This window comes from Arvicanthis niloticus, chromosome 22 (genome assembly GCF_011762505.2).
Source record: "Arvicanthis niloticus isolate mArvNil1 chromosome 22, mArvNil1.pat.X, whole genome shotgun sequence".
In the NCBI taxonomy this organism is placed as follows: Eukaryota; Metazoa; Chordata; class Mammalia; order Rodentia; family Muridae; genus Arvicanthis; species Arvicanthis niloticus.
In genome coordinates this window covers 5,686,647-5,713,268 of record NC_133429.1, presented here as the reverse complement: position 1 = coordinate 5,713,268, position 26,622 = coordinate 5,686,647, and the positions used below count along the sequence as shown (strand labels likewise).

Sequence of the window (26,622 nt, the reverse complement as noted above, 5' to 3'; positions counted from 1 at the left end):
AAAAGCTGGAAAAAAAATTTTTTCAAGTAAATGATCTTGAGAAACAAGCTGTAGTAGGCATTATAATAACAACTGGCAGTCTGGACAAATGTAAATTGATTGATTTTTATCTCCTTGTACAAAACACAAGTCTAAATGGATCAACGACAACATAAAACCAGGTACAAGAAATTTAATAGAAGAGAAAGTGGGGAAGAGCCTTGAATATATTGACACAGGAATAAATTTCCTGAACAGAACACCAATGTCTCAGACTCAAAGGTCAACAATCAACAAACTGGACATCATAAAATTGAAAAGCTTCTGTAAGGTAAAGGACACTGTTAACAGAAATTCAGATTGAGAAAAAAAATTTTACCAATCCTACATCCAATAGAGGGCTAATATCTAAAATATACAAAGAACTCAATAAGTTAGTCCTGAGAATCAAATAACCCTATTAAAATGGGGTGCAGAGATAAACTGAGAATGCTCAAGTGAGGAACCTTGAATGGCTGTGAAATTCTTAAAATCTTCAACATCCTTAGTCATCAGGGAAATGTGAATCAAAACAACCTTGAGATTCCACCGCACACCAATCAGCATGGCTAAGATCAAATATGCAGGTGACATCAGATACTGGTGAGGATGTGGAGAAAGAGAAACACTCCACCATTGTTGGTGAAATTGCAAGCTGGGACAACCACCCTGGAAACCAGTCTGGTTATTTCTCAGAAAATTGGAAATAGTTCTACCTAAACACCTACCTGTACTACTAGTGGATATATACCCAAAAGATGCTCCAACATATATCACAGACACAGGCTTCACTAGGTTTATAGCAGCCTTATTTATAATAACCAAAATCTGGAAACAACACAGATGTCCCTCAACAGAAGAATGGATACAGAAAATGTGGTACATTTACACAGTAGAGTACTTACTACTCAGCTATTAAAAGCATCGGCTTTATGAAATCCACAGGCAAATGGATGGAACTAGAAAATATCATCCTGAGTGAGGTAATTTAGATACAAAAGAAAACACATGGAATGTCTACATTAATAAGTGGATATTATCCCAAAAGCTCAAATACCTACAATACAACCAAGAAACTATATGGAACTTAAGAAGGAAGACCAAAGTTTGGGTGCATCAATCCTACAAAGATGGGGAAACAAAATAATCACAGGAGGTAGAGAGAGGGAGGGATCTGAGAGGGAGAAAGGAGGAAAGAAAAAAGAAAGACAGGGTCAGGTATTGGAAAGGACAGGAGAGAACTACAGAGAGACAGGAAATCAAATAGAAATATGTAGCAGAGGAGGATGGAAAACTAGGGGTAGCCATTAGAATGTCTCAGACACCAGGGAAGCCAGAGGCTCCCAGGATCCAATAACAATGACTTTAGCCAAAATATTTAACAAAGGGGAGATACAACCTGTAGACACCACCTCTAGTAGATAGGCACAGCCCCCCCCCCCCCCGTTATGGGATGGGGTCAGCCAACCATCTCAAAATTGTTAACCCAGAAATGTTCCTGTCCAAAGGAAAGTCAGGGGGAAAATGGAACTAAGACTGAAAAACAGGCCAGCCAGAGACCACCACAACTAGGGACCCATCACATCTGCAGACACCAAAACGAGATAGTACTGCTCATGCCAAGAAACGCTTGCTAACAGGAGCCTGGTATGAATGTTCCAAGGGAGGTTCTACCAGCACCTGAACAATACAAATGCAGATAATCAAAACCATCAGACTGAGCCTGGGGACCACAATGGAAGAGTTAGGGGTTAGGACTGAAGGAGCTGAAGAAGATTGCAACCCCATCCAAAAACAAAATCAACTAACTGGATCACCCAGAGCTCCCAGATACTAAACCACCAACGAAAGAGTATAAATAAAGGGATCCAGCAGAGGATCATCTTAACTTACATCAGTGAGAGGGAAGGCCCTTGGTCCTATGGAGGCTTGATGCCCCAGCATAAGGGGATGTTAAAGCAGTGCAACAGGTGTAGGTGAATAGTTGAAGGAGCATATTCATAGAGGCAAAAAGGAACAGGGAGAGGGGAAATAAAATGGGAGTGTGAAGGGCTAACAAGGAATAGAGACATCATTTAAAACATTTACTGATAAAGTCATTAATAAATATAATTAAAACAAATATTAAAGAATATGACTGACTTGTGTGCATAGCAATAAATAACATGTTAAATCAAATATTGGAGGTTTGTAATAAAACATCATTTTTTCAAGTGAAACAATGACTTCATACATGATTTAAAATTTAAGAAATTTTAATTGATTCAAGTGTGTATTTTATCTCTGAACTTTTGAATTGAGTTCTTGTCTGGTCTTAACAAAATAATGTAGCATTTTGGGATAAAGATACATCCTAGCAGACCCACACTGGAGGCCAGAATAGAAAACACCTCAACTGCTACCATGACTTTCCCCTTGGAGCTGTTATACACAGGAAGGAAAGTAACCCAGACACTGCAGAACACCAGCATGCTGAATGTCAGAAATTTGGCTTCATTGAATGTGTCAGGCAGATTCCTGGCCAAGAAAGCCACTGTGAAGCTCACTAGGGCCAGAGATCCTAGGTATCCAAGAACACAATAGAATGCTGTGACTGAGCCTTTGCTGCATGTGATAGTAATGTAGCCATGTTCAGAGTGTGCATCAATGTCAACAAAGGGAGGTGATGTCCACAGCCATATTCCATAGAAAATTATTTGGACAACTGTGCAGATGGGAATGATGTATTTAGGTACCCTTGATACCAGCAATCCCCTCATTCTTCTGCTTGGAACAGTGATCCTGAAAGCCAGCACCACAGTAATAGTTTTGGCCAAGACTGTGGACACTGACACAGTGAACAGAATTCCAAATATAGTCTGCTGTAGGATACACGTTGTAGTGTTGGGATTTCCAATGAAGAGCAAGGAGCAGAGAAAGCAAAATGTCAGGGAAGTTAGCAGAATGTAGCTGAGAGTACGGTTATTAGCCTTCACAATGGGAGTTTCTCTGTACTTCACAAAGACCCCAAGGACCAGAGCTGTAAGTGCAGAGAAGCACAGAGCCAGGCAGACAAGAGCCATCCCCAGAGGATCTTCATAAGCCAGAAATGACATGGCTTTTGGCAGGCAGTAAGTTTGCTCTGTGTTGGCATACCAATCATCTGGACACTTCACACATTCTTCTGTGTCTATTGGCAAAAGCAAAAAATCACCAGCATAGTTCTCCATTGTCTCCTATTCATATGATGTCTCAGCTAAAGATTTTGGAGCACCTTAGCACAATTTGCCTTCCTTGTTGCTATAAATAACCATTTACATGTATTTCTTTAAAGTAGCATTTTATATTTTATAGTATCTTTCATATGTGTAGTAAAGGAAAACCTTTCATATTTATGGTATGAATAAATTTTAAATTACCTTGCATATTTAAAATCTTTTTATTATCTTGAAAGTAAACAAAATTATATTGTGTCTTAGCAATGTGGTATTGTATAAGAACATAGCTTATACTTGGTCAATTATAGTTGTCTAAATTATATGAATAGTGTTTATGGGAATGTACCAGTTGGGATCTCAGAGAAAGTTGGATTTATGATAGAAAAACTGTTTGAATTAATAACCTATGAGTCTGTTTTCATGTAGTCACAGGGCACAAAAATCTGTCCCCCTTAATTTTATTCACTAGGAGCAATGATTCCATTGATCTAGTTTGAGGTCCTGTGAATTATTGCTGTACAAAGTCCTACTTCATGATCCACCACTTTGGGTTTCTATTTACATATATCCACTTTAGAGAGGCATACATTTACGTATATATTTAAGTTCTACAACTACGAATTTTGATCTTCATTTACATATAAAAGAAAAAGAAACTTCCTTGAACAGCATAAAAGAAATAATTTTCTAAATTCTATCAAATAAAAAAGACACATAATAAGAGAAATGGGGAGAATTTCCCCACCTAGAAGTTATATATTCCACTGTGATATGTGCGAATATTTTTATTGCAAGACATACATATTACATAAAATTGAAGAATTATGTATTTCCAATAATGATGCTTTCCATAGACAAATACATATTCTTCATTTAATCTTCTCTTATTTTTCTCAATAATATTGATTAAAATTATGGGCATGTGGATTAAATTCTTAATTTATGCATATCATAATTTTACATCTTGTAAAAACCAGAATTTCAGAGCAGATTCCTGGTGGCAGCTCTGCCCCCAATCTCACAGAACACAGTGGAATCGGGCCTCACAAGAGTTCTAACCCAGGCAGTATCTTAGATAAGGAGAAAGCAACACTTCTCCCAATCAGGGAGAAGCTGGGACCCACTAGAACACAGGAAGTCATTCCTGGCCTGGAGCCTTGGTTCCCTCTGGTCTGAACCTGAGCACTGAGCAGATGTTGGGCCCCACCTCTAACCCCAGTAGTAACACACACCACACAAAGTTCTGATAAAACCAAAATAGTAGGACAGAAAGGCTTCAGTCAGGGACAGGGCAGGTAGCACTAAGGAGATACAGATGGCAAAAGGCAAGCACAAGAACATAAGCATCAGTAACCCAGGTACTTGGCATTATTAGAACCTAGTTCTCTCACACAAGAAAGTCCTGAATTCCCCATATCACTAGGAAAGCAAGATTCAGATTTAGAATCACTTCTCATAATGATGATAGAGGACTTTAAGAAGGACATAAATAACACTCTTAAAGAATTTGAGAACACAGGTAAACAGGTAGCAGCCCTTAAAGAGAAAACACAAAAATCCCTTAAAGGATTACAAGAGAACACAATCAAGGAAGGAATCTAACAAAACCATCCAGGACATAAAAATGGAAATAGAAACAATCAAGAAATCACAAAGGGAGACTACCCTGGAGATAGAAAACCTAGGAAAGAAATCAGGAGTCATAGACACAAGCATCACCAACAGAATACAAGAGGTAGAAGAGAGAATCTCAGGTGCAGAAGATACCATAAAAAATATTGACACAACTGTCAAAGAAAATGCAAAATGCAAAAAATTCTTAACACAAAATATCCAGGAAATCCAGGACACAATGAGGAGACCAAAACTAAGGATAATAGGTATAGATGAGAGTGAAGATTCCCAACTTAAAGGGCCAATAAATATCTTCAACAAAATTATAGAAGAAAACTTCCCTAAAGAACGAGATTCCCATAAACATACAAGAAGCCTATAGAATACCAAATAGACTAGAGCAGAAAAGAAATACCTCCTGTCACATAATAATCAATACACCAAGTGCACAAAACAAAGAAAGAATATTAAATGCAGTAAGGGAATAAAGCAAAATAACATATAAAGGCAGACATATCAGAATTACACCAGACTTCTCACCAGATACTATAAAAGCTAGAAGATGCTGGACAGATGTCATACAAACCCTAAGAGATCACAAATGCCAGCCCAGGCTACTATACCCAACAAAACTCTCAATTACCATAGATGAAAAAACCAAGATATTCCACAACAAAACCAAATTTACACAATATCTTTCCACAAACCCAGCATTACAAAGGATAATAGCAGGAACGCTTCAATACAAGGAGGGAAATTATACCTTAGAAAGAGCAAGAAAGTAATCCTCTTCCAACAAATCCAAAAGAAGATAGCCATACAAAGATAACTTCAACTCTAAGAACAAAAAAAAAAAAAAAAAAAAAACCAAAACAGGAAGCAACAATGACTGTTCCTTAATATCTCTTAACATCAATAGGCTTAATTCCCCAATTAAAAGACATAGGCTAATTGACTGGATATGTAAACAGGACCCAGCATTTTGCTGCATACAGGAAACCCACCTCAGTGACAAAGACAGACTTTATTTTAAAGTAAAAGGCTGGAAAACAATTTTTCAAGCAAAGGGTCCTAAAAAACAAGATGGAGTAGCCATTCTAAAATCTCCAGCCTGAGAACACAAAGGGAGGGACTCATGGTTCCACCTGTATAGGTAGTTGAGGGTGGTCTTGCCAGGCATCAGTGGAAGTGGATGGCCTGGGTGCCTAAAAATTTGATTCCCTAGTGTTGGGGAATTTCAAGATCAGGGAGGCAGGAATGAGAGGATGGTGGGAGCACACCCACATAGTAATTGGAGGAGGGGGGATGGGGTAAGGGATTAGGCATCAGTGGAAGTGGATGGCCTTGGTGCCTAAAAGTTTGGATTCCCTACTTTTGGGAAATTCAAGAGCAGGAAGGCAGAAATGGGAGGAAGGTGGGAGCACAGCCTCATAGAAACTCCCAGAATTATATGGATTAGACATGACAGAGGCAGGCTGCCAAAAGACTAGATTTCAGAATTCAAACAAACAATTATCTTGATACTAAAATTTGTTTTGAGAATTGTATATTGCAGAATATACAGCCTTGGTGTATCTACTCATCAGGCAAGCTGAGCAGACCTGCTCAAACCTCTGATGTCCTGGAATTTTAGCTGGATACAGTGAAGACAGTGTCAGAGGCTCTTCCCCCACCCCTCGTCTAATATCTCAATGCCCATAATCAGCTTGAAGAAGTTAATGAAGAGTAGGTGCCCCTATTCCCTGGGCTTGGGGACTGAGGTGGTTAATAATGGGCTGTCTTTCTAGGGAAAGTAGTGGTTTTGTTGGAACAGGGAGGATTAGCTAGGATTTATTGCATAGCCATAACCTATTGGTAGAAATCTGTATAATTGTTATTAAGATGAAGTTATAATTTCTTAAATGGCACAAAATTTACTTTTCAAATTTAAGGTCTTTATTGGTACAAGCTTCTTATTAATATAAAAGTGAGATGAATATTGTTACTATCATAGGCATTGCTCCTGTATAACACATTTAGGAATACAAGGCTTAGACCCAGTCCTTCTTTAACTTTTCTAACTGATTTGAGATGGTTACCTGTGAGTAAAGAACCTATAGCAAATTCATGGCTTGGAGTTTATTGTTAGGGTGTTTTCTATATTGTATTTAGAAATAGCTGAGAGGAGTTAACAGACAACAGTCCAGATTGCCTTACATAAATAGTTGGTTTTCAAAACGTCAGAAATCCACAGAACTGACATTACAAACATTTCTGTATGAATGTTCATTTTGATTAGAGACCTGTCTGCTCCTGACAGCTACCTATCTTGGATTCTAAGAAGAAATTGAGCATCTTTGGAGTTACCCCAGTTGTGGTGAGACAGCCACTAGGCAAGAATTGCCTCTTGTCATCTACAGACAAATCACTGTCCAGAAAAGGACACATTGTAGAATAGTCAACTGATTATATCTGCCAAGACAGAGTAATCAGCCCTTAATAATTCTGCATCACTAGGTCTGTCAGATGATCTTGGGCCAGAAGGCTGAAGATCAGATGCTCCAACGTTTTGTAGTAGAGGGACGGTTCAGGTGTTCAGTGGTCTCTATAAATTGGCTAAGTCATTCTGGATTTCTGACGGGGTTGAAGACTTATAGTCTCATAGACAATCCTGGCTATTTGCTTTAAGAAAAAAGATTTGAGAGGATGGTTTTCAGCTGACATTCATTCTAAAGCCAAGAAAAAACCCTGGTTCATAACTAAGTTTTTTATTTAGGAGAGATGACAGAGGTTCTGGTTAGTCAACAAAATGATGGACTGGGTGTTGGGTCTATCTTGTACCTTACTGAAACAAATTGGTATGGTTATGCTCTAATTGTATTTTGAGAGAAGAGTTTTATTTTAACAGGAAGGGTGATATGTAGGAGGAGCTAAGGTGGGAGGAGTACAGAGAGGAAGAGGAGAAGTAAGGAGAGAAGGAGCTAGGTGACAAGAGGTGGGGGGAACATGGAGGCAGCTATTCACATGTCTCCGCCAGTCAAAGATAGTTTGGGTTACACTTCTGATTGTATGGGCATCTTGTAATTGAGCATTACCAAACTTATAAAGCCTTTGATTAACATTAAAAAATTGTATAAAAGCAAAAAGAGGAAGAGGGACGGGAGAGGGGTTTTCTAGGGAGGAGAAATGGGGAAAGGGCATGGCATCTGAAATGTAAATAAAATATTCAATAAAAATTTTTTAAAAACCCAGAATTTCAGTTTAGAATTTATATGCAATATTAAGAGCAAATATACATAAAAAATTCTATCCAATACCTTTATATTTAGGCAACAGTGAGTTCATTAATAAGTAATTAATTAACATTAGTTGTATATTTATGGGATAGTGTCATCTTCGTAACAATTTTAAGATATCTTTCATATACTATATTATCCTTAGCTCTTTTTCTTCTGACATTACACACTAGCCACTTCACAAAAATTTATTAATATGATCATCTTTTTCCACATATATCTGCATTCAACTTCTTTGACTTCAAACTACACTAATTTTTAATATATTTTGGATATAACATTATTTTCTAATAGTTAATTATTTGTAATGCTTCTATAAAAATATACTTTAGTCATCTAATATATAATCAATATTAATTTAAAAATTGATCTTTGTCTCATAAGTACTTAACTACAACTGTCATCTCACAGCCAATTTGCCTATATCCACTTCAGTTTTGTGGCTTAATCACAAATATTTTCATGTGTTACCTTCATCACTGACATATAAACAAGATAACAACATAAAAAACAGCATGCCCATTGATTTTTTGATTGACAGGATAGGTGGCCTCCAAAAGAATGCATATTTTTTAAACTGAACATAAAATCTTTGAGCACTTGATCATTTTCAGTAACCTATCTGTGTTAGGACTATTAAAGATTTATATTTGCAGTATGATCTATATGTTGGTGGAAACAATATCAAGTAATAACATGTGTGAAATTTCTGAGAAAAATAATACTTGCCATAACATTTAGCTCTCAAGCTTATTTATCTGAGAAAATATACTTTTTCATGGGTCTAGTAGTAGTCAAGTAATGTGACAGAAAGAATAGTGTGAGTGATTCATCTAGGGGCAATACTAATTATCATATAAATTTATTAAAATAAAAGAAGATTTTTATCTCTAAAGTTTCCATTCACAGTCTTTCATGTATAGAATACATGTGGAACAAGATAATTAATCTGAAGGATTTTCTCCCAAGGCATGCAATGACCTGTGGTGTTGGAAATCTCATTGGCAGGACATCGGGAACAATCAAAACAGCAGTCTGCTTTTCCTTCTTGATGGGATTTCTTGAAACCAGGATGGCAAGGCATACTGCACACAGAAGGGGAAAACTGAGAAGAATCAGATATGTGTTAATAACAGAAATTTCTTTTCCTTCAATATCTAATATCTTTCAAGGTATTGCCTTATTTTCAGTATACTTTAAATAGAATAGAATGTTACCAAAACATAAACATGGATTCTACTAAATAATAGCATACATATGTAAATTAACTCATGAAAATATATGATCCTTCTCAAAAACAAAAATGGGAATAATTAAGGCAAAAAGTACCACTTAGGAGTTTAATTAAAATTAAATTTTGATGCAACCTACCTGTCTACTTCCTATGGTCCACTCTATCATGTCTTCAGATAAGAACAGTTGTTGATCATGTGCAAAATAAGGAGAAAACTCTCCTAATTTCACCTTTAGTACATAACCTTGTGGAAAATTCAAAACATTGAGAATGTCATATATTGCATCTAAATTTTCTTCTTGATTAATATTCACTGGGTCTCCTACAGGATTGATAAATCTTATGTTCTTCAGAAAGGCATTTACCTAAAAAATGCATAACCTTATGATTAAATATACTCACACACTAAGGCAAAAATGTTCTGTGGAGGACATTTTTTTACTTTCTAGTCTCTCATTCAAAATATAACTTCAGGGCTGGAGAGATGGCTCAGCCGTTAAAGTCTAGGCTCACAACCAAAATGTAACTTCAATACAAGTAACTAACAAATTTATTAAACATGACATTATGTGTTTGTGTGTGTGTATGTGTGTGCATGCTTCATTTATGTGTATTGGGTCTCTCACTAAACATAAACCTCACTGGTTTGTTTGGCTTTGCTCATTAGTCATTGAAAAAAAAAAAAAAATATATATATATATATATATATATATATATATATATATATATATATATGCATGCCAGGTTTTTTTTCCTTTCCAATATTGGAATTATAAGCAGACACACCCATGCCCAGTTTGTAAACTAGATGTTGGTATTAAATTTAGGTCATAATTGATGTGGAGTATGTTAATTTTAAATGTCAACTTGCCACAATCTACAGTCATATTTACCTGCATACATCTAGGTATTAGCCCTTTCCAACTTTCCAATAATTGAATATCTACTTGTTGAAGATGCATGTTGTGAAAGGCATGGGCCACAGCATACACAGCATTATATATGTTGTAACGCTCATCATTCATGGCCATGTCAAAACTGTGCCATGGTAACCATTCCAATGTGGTATTAGATGAGCAATGATTCAGTGTTTTACAGTCAGATACAGATAGTGAACAGTTAAAATAAATCCATCCCAATCTCACCAGAGAAACATCTTCTGGGTAAGCAAAAAAGTTTGTTCTCTGAATAAAATGTTTAAAAGTAGAAATCTCTTGATAATGGTGTGACAAAGACAAAGTCCCATGGAAAGAGTCAGTGGCAAAATCTCTTGATCTTGAGATGACATCCCATTGTGAGGTGGTGACCCATAATCTCCGTATGCCTAAAGTTTCCCATCTTCTAAAGCTCACTTCTAGAGTAGAGTTTATGTTGCCATAGATGATGACAACCTTTGCTGATGATGTCATTATTTGATAATAGTAAGTCTCAGCCCTTTCTATGTATAACTGCATGTTTACTGGGATCACATTCACAAAAGCTAAGCAGATTTCATTTATCTTCATTTCTCCTTTCATATCTGAGAGAAACTGAACACCCTGGTCATCATCTAAGATAACCAGCCCCACCCATTTCCAGCTGAAATGAATCATCAAGGATACCATGGCAAGAACTAGGCTTGTGTCCTTTGGGGCGATCTGATATAGATGAGGAAACATATCATGATCAGTCAGACTACCATGGAATGGTCCATATGTAACCTAAATAGAACAGAACACCAGAAGCAACATGAGAAACTAGACTGGCAAGAAGTTAACTCTAAGATCTGAAATTCAAAAGCATCGTTTGCAAATAGGAGGAAGGACTATTTGTTCGCCACATTGTATGTTGAAAAACTACTGACATTTCTCAGTAGTCTACAAAATCCTTATTTCTGAAATACCTATTTTTCCATCAAAATTAAAACATTAATGTTAAATGAGATGGGTTTTCTTTTTTATTTATTTACATTTTAAATGATAGACAGATAACAGATACCAAAGTTAAATCAAGATCAGATAAACCATCTAAGCAATCCCATAACCCCTAAAGAAATAGAAGTAGTCAGTAACGTCTCCCAACCAAAAAAGTCTAGGACCAGATGCTTTCAGTGCAGATATTGGTGTTCTTTTCTTTTCAATAAACAGCCCAACTCGAAATCCATCCCATGGGCAATCACCAATCCCTGACATTATTAATGATACTCTGTTATGACTGTAGACAGAAGCCTAGCATAACTGTCCTCTGAGTGGCTATACCCAGTAGTGGATGGAAACTTTACCCACAGCCAAATATTAGATATAGATAGGGGACACATTTGGAAGCATTGGGGGATGCATTGAAGGCTCAGTACAAGATGGGAACTTACAGAAAGACCAAGAGAGTCAACAAACCTGGACCCATGGCACCTCTCAGAATCTGATCCACCAACCAAAGAACATATACTGGCTGGAACAAGGCCCACCAGGATATATGTAGCAGACAGGCAGCTCAGTCTTCATGAGTCCTCTATCTGGCCTCAGTGGGAGAGGAAACATTTAATCTGACAGAGACTTAATGTGCTAGGGTGGGGCAATACCCAGGGGGTTCCCACTTTCTCAAAGAAGAGAGACCCAGAGGGAGAGCAGCATTTGGAATATAAACACACAAACAAATAAATAAAATATCCACAAGCAAGGAAGAAAGAGAAAGAAAGAAAGAAAGAAAGAAAGAAAGAAAGAAAGAAAGAAAGGAAGGAAGGAAGGAAGGAAGGAAAGAGAGAGAGAGAGAAGGGATGTAGGGCACTGAGCTGAGAGACAACCAGGTGTCTGGTTGAACGAGTTTCAAACCCCGGAGACCCTTTTGAGGGACGGTAGGCCATTTGGCTCTGTTCCTGGCCCCCTGGTGCTCTCAGCTTCTGCTCTTTACCGCTTCACAGCCCCTCCCTCAGAGAGGTTGAGAGGCCTACGACCATCGGGTCACGTAGGAATGGTGCCCCAGGCTCTCCTCACATGCATATGAGGCATCCCCAAAACCTAGACTAAGCCAATGAGGTTACCTGTTGCTAAAACCTTTACCCACCGCAAACTGTATATATTGAGCCTAATTGAGAAGTAAAAGACACACAAGAACCATCCAGGCGTCCGTGAACTTCCTTTATTTGTTGACCCGCCGCAGCCCTTCTCCGATACCTGGCCAGCGCTTCCTGGTTTGAGAGCTGTAACCCTTTAGAGCCCGCTGGGCTCCTACCTAGCCGGCACTTCCGGCTTAAGAGCTGTAACGCTTCAGAGCCTGCTAGGCTCTTCTGCTATCTAGCCGCATTCCCCGGCTAAACAAAGAGCTGTACCGCTTGTACCTGCCGGCTCTCCCTGGAGCCTGCCTGGAATGCCCGGCTGCCTTTCCATCAGCTAGACTGGCTCCTTATCGGCCTGGCCCGAGCCTGGACCAGTTCAGCACGGAGTAGCAGGGGCAACACCTGGAGAAGATTAGCCAGCGACGACGGAGGACGCCAGCGGCAGGGGCAGGCAATCCCCCCCTCCTCCCCACTCCTGCCCTGCCACCAGCAGGGAGACTGCCATGGGACATCTGCAGGACCAGGTCCACACAAAGGGAGGGATGAAAGGAGGGAGGGAGGGAGGGAGAGAGGGAGGGAGAGAGGGAGGGAGGGAGGAAAGAACATATGTTTTCAACTCTACACATCACACTTAACATTACCTGTGAGAATTTGAAGAGCTGCAGGAGTGCCCCCACTCTGGCAGAAGCTGTCCATGTTGGTCCTGTAAGTGCTACATCACAGAAACTATATTCACAGATGTAATTAGGAATCATCTCACCAGATTTTGAGAAAATATTTAGAATATTGAGATTTGTTGATGTAATATCACACTGGTCACCAAGAAAGGTAAATCCCAAGGTAGAGTTGGGTAAAAGATTAGGGTTCTTGTTGATCTCTTCTATGGCAAAAAGCATTACCAGAACATATTGGTATGTTTTCACTGGCAAACTGAAAACAAGATACAGTAATTATTACTGATGTAGCTCCAAACATAACAATCTTCAAATCAAATACAACAAATGTTATGTACTAATGATGTTTATCCCCTAATTTCCCATGATGATATAATCCTCTGTAAAGGAAAATTGATGTACAATATGTTTTTTGAAACTAATAGTTGATAAACGAGAACCACTCAGAATTTTGTCATTGTGAAAGTCCATATAACCTTTCCCTCTCCTAGTCACACTAGAATGTTATCAAACAACCTAATTCCATTCATGAATCAGAAGCACACTCTTTTTTTTTGAAGGATTGTCCACTTTATTAATTTTAAATTTTAAATTTAAATTTTATTATTTTATTTACATTTCAGATGCCATCCCCTTTCCCCATTTCCCTTCCCTAGAAAACCGCTATCCCATGCCCCCTTTTCCTTTTTGCTTTTATACAATTTTTTTAAATGTTAATCAAAGGCTTTATAGGTTTGGTAATGCTCGATCAGAAGTGCAACCCAATACCCAACCTAGATATATGAACTATCTTTGACTGGTGGAGACCCGTGAACATCTGCCTCCATGCCCCCCCTCTCTCTTTTTCTTGCTCATCACCTAGCTTCTTCTCTCCTTCATCTTCTCCTCTCCTTACTCCATCTCTTCCTCTCGGTACTTCTTCTCCCTTAACTCCTCCTACATATCACCCTTCCTGTTAAAATAAAACCTTTTTGTCAAAAAATACAATTAGAGCATACTTATTCCTAATTGTACCAGTGAGGTACAAGATAGTCCTAATACCCAGTCCATCACTTTGTTGACTAACCAGACTTGCGTTATCTCTCCTAACTAAAACACTTAGTTTTGAACCTGGCTTTTTTCTTGGCTTTAGAATGAATATCAGCTGAAAACCATCCACTCAGATCTTTTCTCTCAAAGTAAATAGCCAGGATTGGCTACGAGACTATAGGTCTTCAACCCTGTTGGGGGCCGAATTTCAGCAGAAAGTGGCTATCAGCTTTGCAGCCATCTTGAGCCATATACCCTGACATGAGATTTGGATTACAATAGCCCACAACAGCTGAGCACACTCCGATAATCTTGGTTTAGATACCTTGAGATTAAAGGTGTGTGAGATTAAAGGTGTGTGAGATTAAAGGTGTGTGACTTAAGAGTATGAGATCTGAGTTAGAGACAAGACCTAAGGGCATGATTAAAGGTGTGACCAAAAGGCGTGTCTTAGAAGTGAGACATATAAAAGGCAGAGACAGAACAGATCAAAATCAGACTACTGAGATCAGACGAATCAGACACATCAGACATTAGGTAGAGTCTGCCCTCACCCTCGCTCTTGCTGAACCCCGACCCGCGGACCAGAGCGGCAGCTTGGGCCGGGATACAGTGGCCGCCCAAACGTGGGTCAGCCCGGGCCTCAACATTTTGCTTGGGCCGAGACATTTTTTGGCCGCCCCAACATGGGGCTAGTGTGGACCCCAACACAACCCCATCAGAAATCCAGAATGACTGAGTTAACTGAAATTATGGGAAGCACTAAACATAGCTTCTAAGACTTAGCCAATTTATAGAGACCGCTGAACACCTGGAAAGCTCCTATACTACCAAACATTGGAGCACCAAATCTTCAGCCTTCTGGCCCAGAATCATCTGACAGACCTTAGTGATGCAGAATTATTAAGAGCTGATTTCTCTGTCTAGGCAGATAAAATCAGTCGACTATTCTGCAAGTGTGTCCGTTTCTGGGCAGTAATTTGTCTTTAGATGGAAAGAGGCAATTCTTGCCTAGTGGCTGTCACCGCACAACTGGAGTATCTGCAAGGATGCTCAATTTCTTCTTAGAATCCACAACAGGAAGCTATCAGGAGCAGACAGGTCTCTAATCAAAATGAACATTAATATATAAATGTAACGTCAATTCTATGGATTTCTGACGTTTCAGAAGCACACTCTTAACATACAATGAATCGTCTCGTTTCTACATCCTAGAAATATCAAAACCTAGAGTATTTTTTATAGTTTAATGTATTTTAATAGCAAACTTACAGGAACAGCACAGAAGACAGACAACATTAAAAACATGTACTTGCATGTAGGAAAACTCAGAAAAGTATAGTGATGGAAGAAATCTACTGTGTGATAAAAATGCTACAAACACCATTTAGTTGCCATCAATAAGAAATTTGCTTTTTTTTAAAAAAAAATCCAAATGCTGGCATTGTCCAGAAAATGTTAACAGGTTTATTTATAATGGTTATAAAGTTGAACTGTTGAAATCTCTTCACCGAAACATTTTGCTTGCATTAATGCTTTACATCTTGCATTTATATTAAAAATTCACATACAAATGAATGTGGAGTAACTGCCAATACCAGATTCTGTCCCCTGTGTTTCCATCACAATCATATACTTAGATACCTTTGACCCCATGGAAAAAATATCTAACATTCAGAACTACTGATAACGGAAAGAAGAGGAAAAAGTTTTTTTGAGAATGAAATGTTTCCCCTCATAGTGGACTCTTAAGCACGCTCTTGCGGATGCAGGGAGCTAGCTGGATATCTCTTGCATACTTGTTACACGTTTGGCATGGATAGCACACAGGTTGGTATCTTGAAAAAGGCTAACCAGATAGGCCTCACTTGCCTCCTCCAAAGCACCGATAGCTGCACTCTGGAAGCACAGATCTGTTTTGAAGTTCTGAGCAAAATCTCACACCAGATGCTGAAAGGTGAGCTTGCAAATCAGAAGTTGAGTGGACTTCTGATAGCGCCTGATTTCATGGAGTGCCACAGAAACGATGAAGTTTCTTCACCCCTCCAGTAGAGGGCACCCTCTTGCGAGCAGCTTTTGTAGCCAGTTGTTTCCTGGGTACTTTACCACTGGTGGATTTGCGGGCAGCCTGCTTTGTATGAGCCATGGTATGGGCACCTACTTGCTTAACCCCCTTCTCCTTCAGCTGGAGTTCTGCAAGCCGAGAGTATTTTTTATTACTGCTTCTATATCAGTGCTTTTTATAAGTGTTTAAATTAATTATCTTAACTTAGTTCAATACTTGTAAGTCATATGCATCAAGAGATTTATATTTTTTCAGAATCTCTAATTTGTCATAAAGCAAAATTTCAGATATTTGTGTGGTTTTTCTCAATTTTATTTGTATTTGTTTTAAAGGCTCTCTCTAGCTCTCTCTCCTCTTTCCTTTCTTCTTTCTTACTTTCATATTGCTACTTTGATTCTTATCTTTTTATTTCACTTAATTTTAACAGTTAATCAAGCATATTGATTTTTTTCAAAGAGTTTTCTCTTTATTTTTTGATTCCTGCTAAATTCTTCAATTTCTATTCCATTCGTTTATTTCCTGAGCTTAAGTACACTACTCTGTCTACTAGTTTGTGATCAAAACAAGAGTATGAGAATGACCTTTGCTCCTGGTGAGTTAAAGCTTTTTGAGCCATATATTATTCCGTAAAGGTAAATATATAGTATGATTCACTTTGGTTATAACAGTTTCTCTTTGCTGGCAGTAAGTATATTCTCAGGCCAAATGCACCATCTTAAATTCACTTTTTAAAAGATTCATGAGAACTTTTACACTGCTGTGTGTGAAGAAAGAAAAAACCTGGAAGCTAGAAACTGGAAGCAAACCAGGTGTCCCTTAACTGAAGAAAGGAAAAACAAAATGTGCTTCATTTACACAATGGCTTGCCTCATAAAAACAAGGGCATCATGAAATTTGCAAACAAAAGGTGAAAACTAGAAAAATATCACCATGAATGACGTAACCTTAGCCCAGAAAGACACACATGATGTGTGCTCACTTATGAGTTGACATTGTCACTATTATTCTCTAGCAGAGCTAGAGTCAAGAATGGTGAATCCCCCAGATGTTCTTTTCCTATTGAGAACTGTCTTCCCTATTCTGGGTTTGATTGTTTGTTTGTTTGTTTGTTTGTTTGTTTCAGATGAAATTTAAAATTGCTCTTTCTATCTCTATGAAGAGCTGATTTAAAATTTTGATGGGGATTGCATTGAATCTGTAGATTGCTTTCAGCAAGATGGCCAGTTTTACTATAATAATCCTGCCAATCCATGAGCATGGGAGATCTTTCCATCTTCTGAGGTCTTCTTCAATTTCTTTGTTCAAAGACTTGAAGTTCTTGTCATACAGATCTTTCACTTGCTTGGTTGAAGTTAAACCAAGATATTTTGCATTATTTGTGACTATTGTTAAGAGCGTTGTCTCCCTAATTTCTTTCTCAACACATTTATTCTTTGTGTAGAGAAAGGCTACTGATTTGCTTAGTTAGTACAGAGAAAGAAGTAGTAGATCAATAAAATGGAACTGAAGACCCAGAAATAAGCCCACACACCTAGGGCCACTTGATCTTTGGCAAAGAAGGCAAACCCATCGAGTAGAAAAAAGAAAGCATTTTCAACAAATGCTTCTGGTTCAACTGTCAGTCTGTACAGAGAAGGATTCAAATTGATCCATTTTTATCTCCTTGGAAAAAGCTCAATTCCAAGTAGATCAAGGACCTCAACATAAAACCAGATACACTGAATCTAATAAAAGAAAAAATGGAAGAGCCTCAAACATATTGGCACAGGGGGAAATTTCCAGAACAGAACACCAATGGCTCGAGCTCAAAGATCAACTATGGACAAATGAGATCTCATAAAATAGGAAAGCTTCTACAAGGCAAAGAACACAATCAATAGGGCAAAACAGCAACCTATAGGGAAAAGGTCTTCTCAAATCCTACATCTAATAGACTGCTAATATCCAAAATATACAAAGAATTCAAGTTGTTAGACACCAGAGAACTAACAGCCCTATTAAAATGGGGTACAGAGCTAAGCAAAGATTTCTCAACTGAGGAATCCTGAATGGCTGAGAAGCACTTGAAGAAATGTTGGAAATCCTTAGTCATCAAGGAACTGCAAATCAAAACAACCCTGAGATTCCAGCTCACATCAATCAGAATGACTAAGACCAGAAACTCAGGTGATAGCAGTTGATGGTGGGGATGTGGAGAAAGAGGAACACACTTCCATTGCTAGTGGAATTGTAACTGGTAATCAAATTGGCAGTTTCTCAGAAAACTAGAAATATTTCTACCTGAAGACCCAGCTATACCACTGCTCCAACATATAACAAGGACATATGCTCCACTATATTCATAAGAGCCTTATTTATAATAGCCACAGAGACAACCCAGATAACCCTCAATGGAAAAATGAAATCAGAAAATGTGGTACATTTACACAGTAGAGTACTATTCAGCTATTAAAAGTGAGGAAAGCATGAGTTTTGCAGGCAAATAAATAGAACTAGAAAATATCATCCTGAGTGAGGTATCACAGACCCAAACAGACATACATGATATGTGGTCACTGATACCCATGATATAACCCACAGACACTAAGAAATTTAGCAAGAAGAAATACCCTAGGGAGGATGCTTCATTCCCACTTAGAAGGGGGGAAACAAATGATCATGAGGCAGAGGGAGAGACGGACCTGGATGGGAGAAGGGAGGAGAAGAGGAAAAACGAACAGAATTGGGTATGGGGTTGGGAGAGAACAGTAGAGAAGCCCAGAGGGCCAGGAGTTTCCATGGAAATATGTAAGTTCTCAGGGTGGGGTTTAGGAGACCCTCTATATAGTCCCAAAGACCTGTTGTGTGAGAGACTCTCAGGACTCAGTGGGGATGACCTTAGCCAAAATGCCCAACAGTGAGGGAAGGAAGTTGAAGAGACCACTTTCAGTAGATAGTAAGGACCACAAGTAGAGTGACCAGATTACCAAACCACTGTTAAAAATTTTTACCAAGAGCTGTTCCTGTCTAAAAGAACTGCTGGGACAGTTCCAGTAACTGCCCTAACTTGGGAGCCATCTCATGGGCAGAAGGGGAACACCAAGGCCTGGCATTATTATTGATGCTATGATGGGCTTACAGACAGGAACCTAGAATGGCTGTCCTCTGAGAGGCCCTACCAGCAGTTGACTGAGACAGATGCAGATGCCCAAACATTGGACTGAAATTGAGGACCCCTATGAAAGAACTAGGGAAAAGATAGAAAGAGCTGAAGGGGATGGTGACCCCATAGGAAACCAGCAGTCTCAACTAACCTTGATCCCTGGGAGCTCCCAGAGGCTGACCCATCAACCGAAGAACATACATGGGATTGTCCAAGGCTCCTGGAACATATATAGCAGAGGACTGCCTTGTCTGGCCCTGTTTGGAGAGGATGCTCCTAACCCTGTAGAGACTTGAGGCCCCAGGGAAGGAGGATTTCCAGGAGAAGGGTTGAGGAGAGGAGGAGTACCCTATCAGAGGCAAAGGAGAGGGGGAAGAGGATGAGGAACTGAGGAAGGGGGGACTGGAAGGAGGCAATATCTGGAATAGAAATAAAATAATTAATAAAAAAGAAATGTAAATCAAATTGAAATTCTACCCATCAAGATAAACTCATTGCTATTTTGTAAGAGTTACTAATGTTTACATTTCTCCAATTTCTATGTATTTAAATGTATCCTGGAAATTTTTATGTGTGAGGGTACATGTGAATAAATTTATACATGCATAAAGATACCCAAAATTGATGCCAAGAAATATCTTTTTTATTTTTATTTATTTGATGTATGAGTATTCTGCTACATGTACATCTGCAGACCAGAAAGGGGCATCAGATCACATTATAGATGGTTGTGAGACACCATGTGGTTGCTGGGAATTGAACTCAGGACCTCTGAAAGAGCAGTCAGTGCTCTTAACCCCTGATACCTCTCAAGAACCAAGAATTATCTTTTATCACTTGTACTGATTATTTGTTGTAACTGTGCCCATCAGTGAAATCTAGTGCTTGCTGGAATGTCCTTTCTCTGCCTCTGAAACTCAAATTAATTACAGGTGACTTCTACACCCATTGAGCATTTATATGTGTTCTGAGGATCTGAACTCCAGTCTTCATGGTGACATAGCCAGCACATTAGGCATGGGACCATCTTGTCATCCTTAAAATTAGTATAAAATAAAAAAAAAAGAATTACAAATGATAATAATCATATCTAGGAATGTGAATTCTTTCTTGACATGTTTGGCCTTAATGTCAATTACTTCTGGTTTCCTTTCAGAACTATATTGCTATTCCTAAGGAGATGAAACTAGAACCAGTGTACAGTGAACCATTATCATTACTAGATAGTGCCCCAAACAGCACAAAGAAGACTGTGAAAGAAGCATGCATGTACTCGTTTTTACTATTACATCATTCTACACTCAAGGTAGTGTAACCCACGTAGCACGTCTCAACAATGCGTGAAGAAAGACATTTATAAAATGCAATATTCCATATTCAAATACTATGACAAATAAAATCCAGAATTGGGAGCCAAGTCATGAACTAAATAAATGATACAAAACCATTAAAACAAGTATCACAGAATTTTCCCTCGTGTAAGGAAGCTAGAATAGAAAAAATAGTACAATGTGGTAGATTTGATTAGATTTTGTTGGGGGGACTGCTGAGAGGGAGAAAGAAGTAGTGGGAAAAGGGACAATTAAGAGGCTTATGATCACATATATTGTACATATATAAAAACACCTCAAGGAAATCTATTAATGTGAGAAAACAATGTGTTAGACAAAGTCAAGAAATACAAACAAACCAGGTCAATACCTTTAATTCAGCCCTTGGAAGGTAGATGCAAGCAAATCTCTGTGAGTATTAAGTAGATCTCACCCAATCTACACTGCAAGTTCTGAGCCTGCCAGGGCTATATATATAGTGAGACTCCATCTCAACAAGAAAAGAAGATAAATTTGAAACAGAAATAGAAAAAAAAACAGGAAATAATAGAAAAGAAACACATCTGCCTTAACCAGAGAAGCTATGATTGAGGGTAGGGTTGTACTGAATGCTCAACCCTAGTTTATACCGAGGCCTGTAAGACTTAAGGGACATAACAAAATATGGGATTGGAGAATTTAAGATTGAGAAGACAGGAGAAATGGGAGGTTATCTTTCTGTCTTGAAAGGCATCACAATCATGTTCTCACAATTGCTGTGGTTCTCTATAGAGAGATTATATAGGGGTAGATAGACCTGTGGGCAATTGTCAATAGGGGAAGAGGACCTCACAAGCTCAGTGAGTCTATCTTGAAGTATTGCTTACAAATGATGAAAGTAATTCCTGCTAGTTGAGTACCCACTGGTGATTTCACCAAGTGCTAATGAATAGTTCCAAACAACTGGCTTAACATGTGGCCCTCATTGAATACAGTAGAAATAAAACACAAATGAATATGAAAGGAAAATCATGGAGAAAGACATGGAGGGATAGAAACAGAAGTGGGATACATGAGAATAGAAGTGGATATGAGTAATTGGAATCCATTTATACAGTATAAAATTGCAAAATCAAAGCTTTTTGCATATTATTTGATCACATTATGAACTCTGAGATTTTTTGGTTTATTAGAACAACCCATTTTTAGCTGTATTATTGCTCAGCCTTGGCACAAACCATTAAGCCTCTGGCTGGAATACAGACATACCCTCAGTATACACCTTTAATCCCAAACAATGAGATTAAAATAAGTTTGTAGAAGGAAACACTCATATTTGAAAGTGATGTTTAATTGAGTGATAGACAAAGTGATGAATTAGAGAAATATTTGACCAAAGAGAACATGGCCAGCTCTCATGAGAACAATGAGAAAAGGGGGCTACTTAAGAGCAGTGCAGAGAAAAAGGAGAAAAGGTAGCTTTACAGAGACAGTTGTACAGAAACAGGCTGCAGAGAAAGAAAACGCTAGGCATAGGTAAGACAAAATGGTCCAGAGAATGAAAAGAAGTCAGAGTATAACAGATTTCCATTGAGGCCAAGCAGAGCAAAAAGTCAGAGGCTTCAAGGGAAGCCACATACAACAGTCAGGTTGGAGAGGAGTTTGAGTCAGAACAGCATAGTTAACCAACCAGCTAGAGTTTAGAAATTACAAGAAAAGGTGAGCTTATGCAGCAGGAAATCTCTGAGGCTGAGATTAGATTGTATAGAGGCTAGAAGATTTCAAGACCAGGACTATGTGAGCAGAAAGGCATTAAGCCACTGAGACAACAATTACAAAAGGAGAATAAAAATATTTTAGAAAATTTAAGTTAATATTTTTCAAACAGTATGCCTGCCAGTTATAATATGTAATTTAAAGTAATTGCATTTTATATCCTTGCAGTAAGGAATTAATATTAAATATAGAAAGCAGATACATTAGAATTATCAAACCTGTTATGCATGTTTGCTTCTGAAGATATAGCCACAAAAAAATAATACAAGGATTTCCACTCTAAAATATGCACATTAATTATCATTCATTAACATTTAAATGATGTCTACTTTGAGTGAACATTAATTGGTCATGAAACTTGTCAGTTCTAACTCACCACAATCTCCCATTGCCTCTCTATTTCTTCATAAGGTAATTTATCACCTGACCAAGACATCTCAAATCTGCTGTTTCTCTGTATATATTGCCCATGGTGCATTCAGAGATGAACAGGAAATCTCTTTCAAAGGGATAAGTTATACCACAACACCTTTAGTAAACAGATTATATTACACCATACAATATGCATCTTTAACAAAATTATCCAACTTTGTGCATAGAGAATAGGACTGAAATAAATAAAAGGGTAAATCCTTCAGACCTGGCATAAGAAATGTTTGTAACAGCCATCAGAACCAAAAGGTACACAATGTAAAATGTGCAAATTTTGCATATTCAGTATGTAAAATCACCAAAAGAAGAAAATTAAATGCATTATAAGTGAAAGAATTAATAAGATGAAAACGTTTTTGAAATTAATATAGTAATTAATATTCAGTGGTAGCAAAGATAACACAACTTATAACATTTATTTTTGCTCTAAATGTTAGCACCTACCCACAGTAACATCTGTGGAATAAGATACCCAAAGGAGAACTGTGACTTCTTTCACCAACATCTTCTGTTTTATCAGAACTGCAAGTATTCAGCTAGAATCTATTAAATGTAAAATTATTTAAATTTTAAAGGTAGAATATTCAGCAAATACCTGACACTGAGAATACCACAAATGAGTGATTGTGATATTGCAGGCTAGGGACAATAAAATGAAAACAAAAGCCATGAAAATATCACAGTGTATTGTCCTGTCATAAATACAGTGAATTCCATCTCCTGAAGCCATGGAACATAGATGGCAGAATGTCTTGTGATCTAAATTCTCTGAAAGAATATGTAATATGTATGGATACATCTATCCAAAGGAAGAAAACAGATATAAATTAGCTCCTTTTTCAGGATTTCTGTATTTCATGCTATGTCAGACAGGTGAAGAAACACTTTGTTGCAGCCTTCTAATGACAACTAATTCCACTGGTTTGAATTGTGTTTCTAAGTGAGAGGACAGTACCCCACACATACAATAGCAACTCTCAATAAAGAGGGTAATCTACATAGAAGAAAGATAGAGAGTGCTATCTCTCTTACATCCCATTTTTAAAATGAAAGTCTATAAGAAGGAAAGAAAACTAAACTGATCCATTTCAAGGAGGGAAAAAAGACTAATTTAATTTCAAATGTATCCGAAGGTGGTATGAGTGGCAAAACAGGAAAGCCACACAATGCCACACAATGTACAGAACAGAACACAGTAACAGAAGCATGAACACACAACTGAAGCACTCACGGAAAATCCAGCAGCGCCCTGAAGTAATCTTCCACTAGATGTCCAGCTATTGTGAAAAGGATGAAACCACAGTCCTTCCTCATGTTGCCCTCAAGATTCTCATGGTGATTTATTCTCCAAAAGCAACTGGCTTCAGGAAAACTGCACAAGATGAAAGTAAGTCTCAGCAGCAGGAAGAAAACAATCAAAGTGTATACCTTTTCCATGTCTGCCATTCAGTAAGCCTGAATGGAGGTTACATGTGCAATCCCATGGACACACTCCAATCATTTAGTTATGTACACACATGTGTCTTTTTTTATTACCATTGCCCACAAGAGAGGCAACTCAAAATGCCTATGAATCCTGTCAATTCTATATCACCACACACTCCCTCAGGTTCTTTCTTCTGACTCTGTGGTCCAACTGTCCTTAGAGGAATACAGAACAATTGGCCTAAGGGTTTACATTTGAAGTGAATGTGAACCATAAGATGGAAAACATGTTTTTAAGATCATCCATTCTTGCCTTAGGGTAGTGATTTCATTTACGTTTGTGGCACAGATGTTCTGGGGATACTTGGTCCCAGGCTGGTGTCAGAAAGCCATTTGAAATCTCCTATGTGGGTTTCATCATGGATCCAAAGTAAGAAATGAGGTTAAAAGAATCATACATATCCATGCCACTCAGAGTCCATGCAAATACATGGCACATTATGTCTTCATCATCCATTATCAGCAGAAGTAATTTCACATACTGACCTTTCAGCTTTCAACAAAGTATTCTGTGTGGTTATACTATTCCACACTAGACACACATATGGATTCTACCTAAACTTAATGTGATTTTGTAATCCAGATAACCAATCATAAATAAAAATCAGAAATTAATCTAATCATCCTTAGTCTAGTAACTTCTAGTCTGTGCATTAGTAATAATGCAGACACTAAAATTATTCATATATGACTTCTAAAATATTACATACATTTCTTCTTGTCACTTTCTAAGGATAAAGATCTTGTAGTGGAACACATATCTGTCAGGAGCCATAATGGGACAAGCTAATAATTAGCAGGTGATCATCGTGAAATGCTTGCCATGGATTATTATATCATCTACAACAAGTGAGCCCTTATTCAGCAAGACTGTGAGGGACTTATTTTAGGAAGGATTTCTGCTACTAATATGCTTTTCCTATTTTTTTATTTTATTTATTTATTTTACATATATCCGTACACTGTAGTTGTCTTCAGGCAAGCCAGAAGAGGGCGTCAGATCTAATTGCAGATGGTTGTGAGCCACCATGTGGTTGCTGGGAATTGAATTCAGGACCTCTGGAAGAGCAGTCAGTGCTCTTAACCACTGAGCCATCTCTCCAACCCCTGCTTTTCCTATTATTATTATTATTATTATTATTATTATTATTATTATTATTATTATTTAAACATATGTAACAATCACTAAACAATTGCACACCCCCTTGGAGCAGATTTCTGCAGATCCACGAAGATGTACTGCCTTGTAGAGATGCTATATAGACAAATAGATGACTTCTTAAGTCTTAATGATGATACTGTAAGAATTCCTAAATTCCTCCTAGAATATCAGAGGGCAGGTCAGCTACAGTAGCACAGTAAGTAAACTTTTCTAGCATAGATAAGTAAACTTTTACTATGCAGCAACCCTAAATATTTTGTAAGACCAAAGTCTTACTCAGAAAGACCAAGTCCTATCCCCCAACACTGCGCCAAGGCTGTTCCATAGCCTCAAGAAGAACCAGCAAGAGGAGAAGAAAGAAGAGCTTCTCTCTTCTCCCCCACCTCAAAGGGCTGGCACCCCGGCACATATCACTCTGAACCCACAGTCCTCTTTGGCCTGGGAAGTAGGTAGGCTAAATTTACATCTTCTTTACTTCCTGGTTTCCTCCAAACTCACCCCCAGGCACACTCATATTCGTACTGCAATACATACTGCAGCCTCCCCGCCTCCTTACCAGCTACCCATCTCCAGAGTATTACATATATGTTTCCTTTCAAATTTCCTTCCCATCATGGCCAACTCATGTAGCTAGGAATGACTTCCATAGGAGGGAGAGGGACATCAATCCATCCAAAAATTCCTCAACACAAAAGTTGTGTTGCTTTCAAGATACACAGGGATGAAGCCCACACAGAGGTAACAGCCAACCAATGGCTTCCCTAACTCGACCATAGCATAACTGTCTTCTGAGAGTCTTTATCCAGCAGTGGATGAAGGCAGATGCAGAGACCCAGAGCCAAATGCCAGGTGCAACTCAGGGAGTCTTGTGGAAAAGTGGGAGATAGAATTCAGCAAGCCAGAGTGGTCAAGGACACCACAAGAAGATCTACAGAGTCAAATAACCTGGACCCTCAAGACAGAAGGAGCCAAAATGGTCAGGCCTCCCTGAGGCAGGGAAAGTATAGGAGTCGAAAGTGAAGAGAGGGACTAGGCTTGACAAGCCTCCGGTTCCAATACCTGTTGCTATGGCAACAGTGTGGGAACAAATCTCACACATATATGATCAAGTGCCACAATTTATAAACATGCAAAATTAAGTGTTGCTTGATGGGGAACTAGAGAAACAAGCTTGAGCA

At 38.3% G+C, this 26,622-nt stretch overlaps 1 protein-coding gene across 1 annotated transcript; it reads right to left on the bottom strand.

Annotated features, from left to right (window-relative positions):
• Positions 1 to 2,282: 2,282 nt before the first annotated feature.
• LOC143435971 (vomeronasal type-2 receptor 116-like) lies at positions 2,283 to 24,445 on the bottom strand. Its single transcript, XM_076919765.1, has 6 exons — positions 24,029 to 24,445; positions 13,011 to 13,299; positions 10,232 to 11,038; positions 9,476 to 9,703; positions 9,086 to 9,209; positions 2,283 to 3,187 (listed from the first exon to the last, which is right to left on the bottom strand). The coding sequence occupies exons 1-6, from the start codon at positions 24,241 to 24,243 to the stop codon at positions 2,283 to 2,285; spliced, it is 2,568 nt and encodes an 855-aa protein (XP_076775880.1). The 5' UTR covers positions 24,244 to 24,445.
• Positions 24,446 to 26,622: the final 2,177 nt, after the last annotated feature.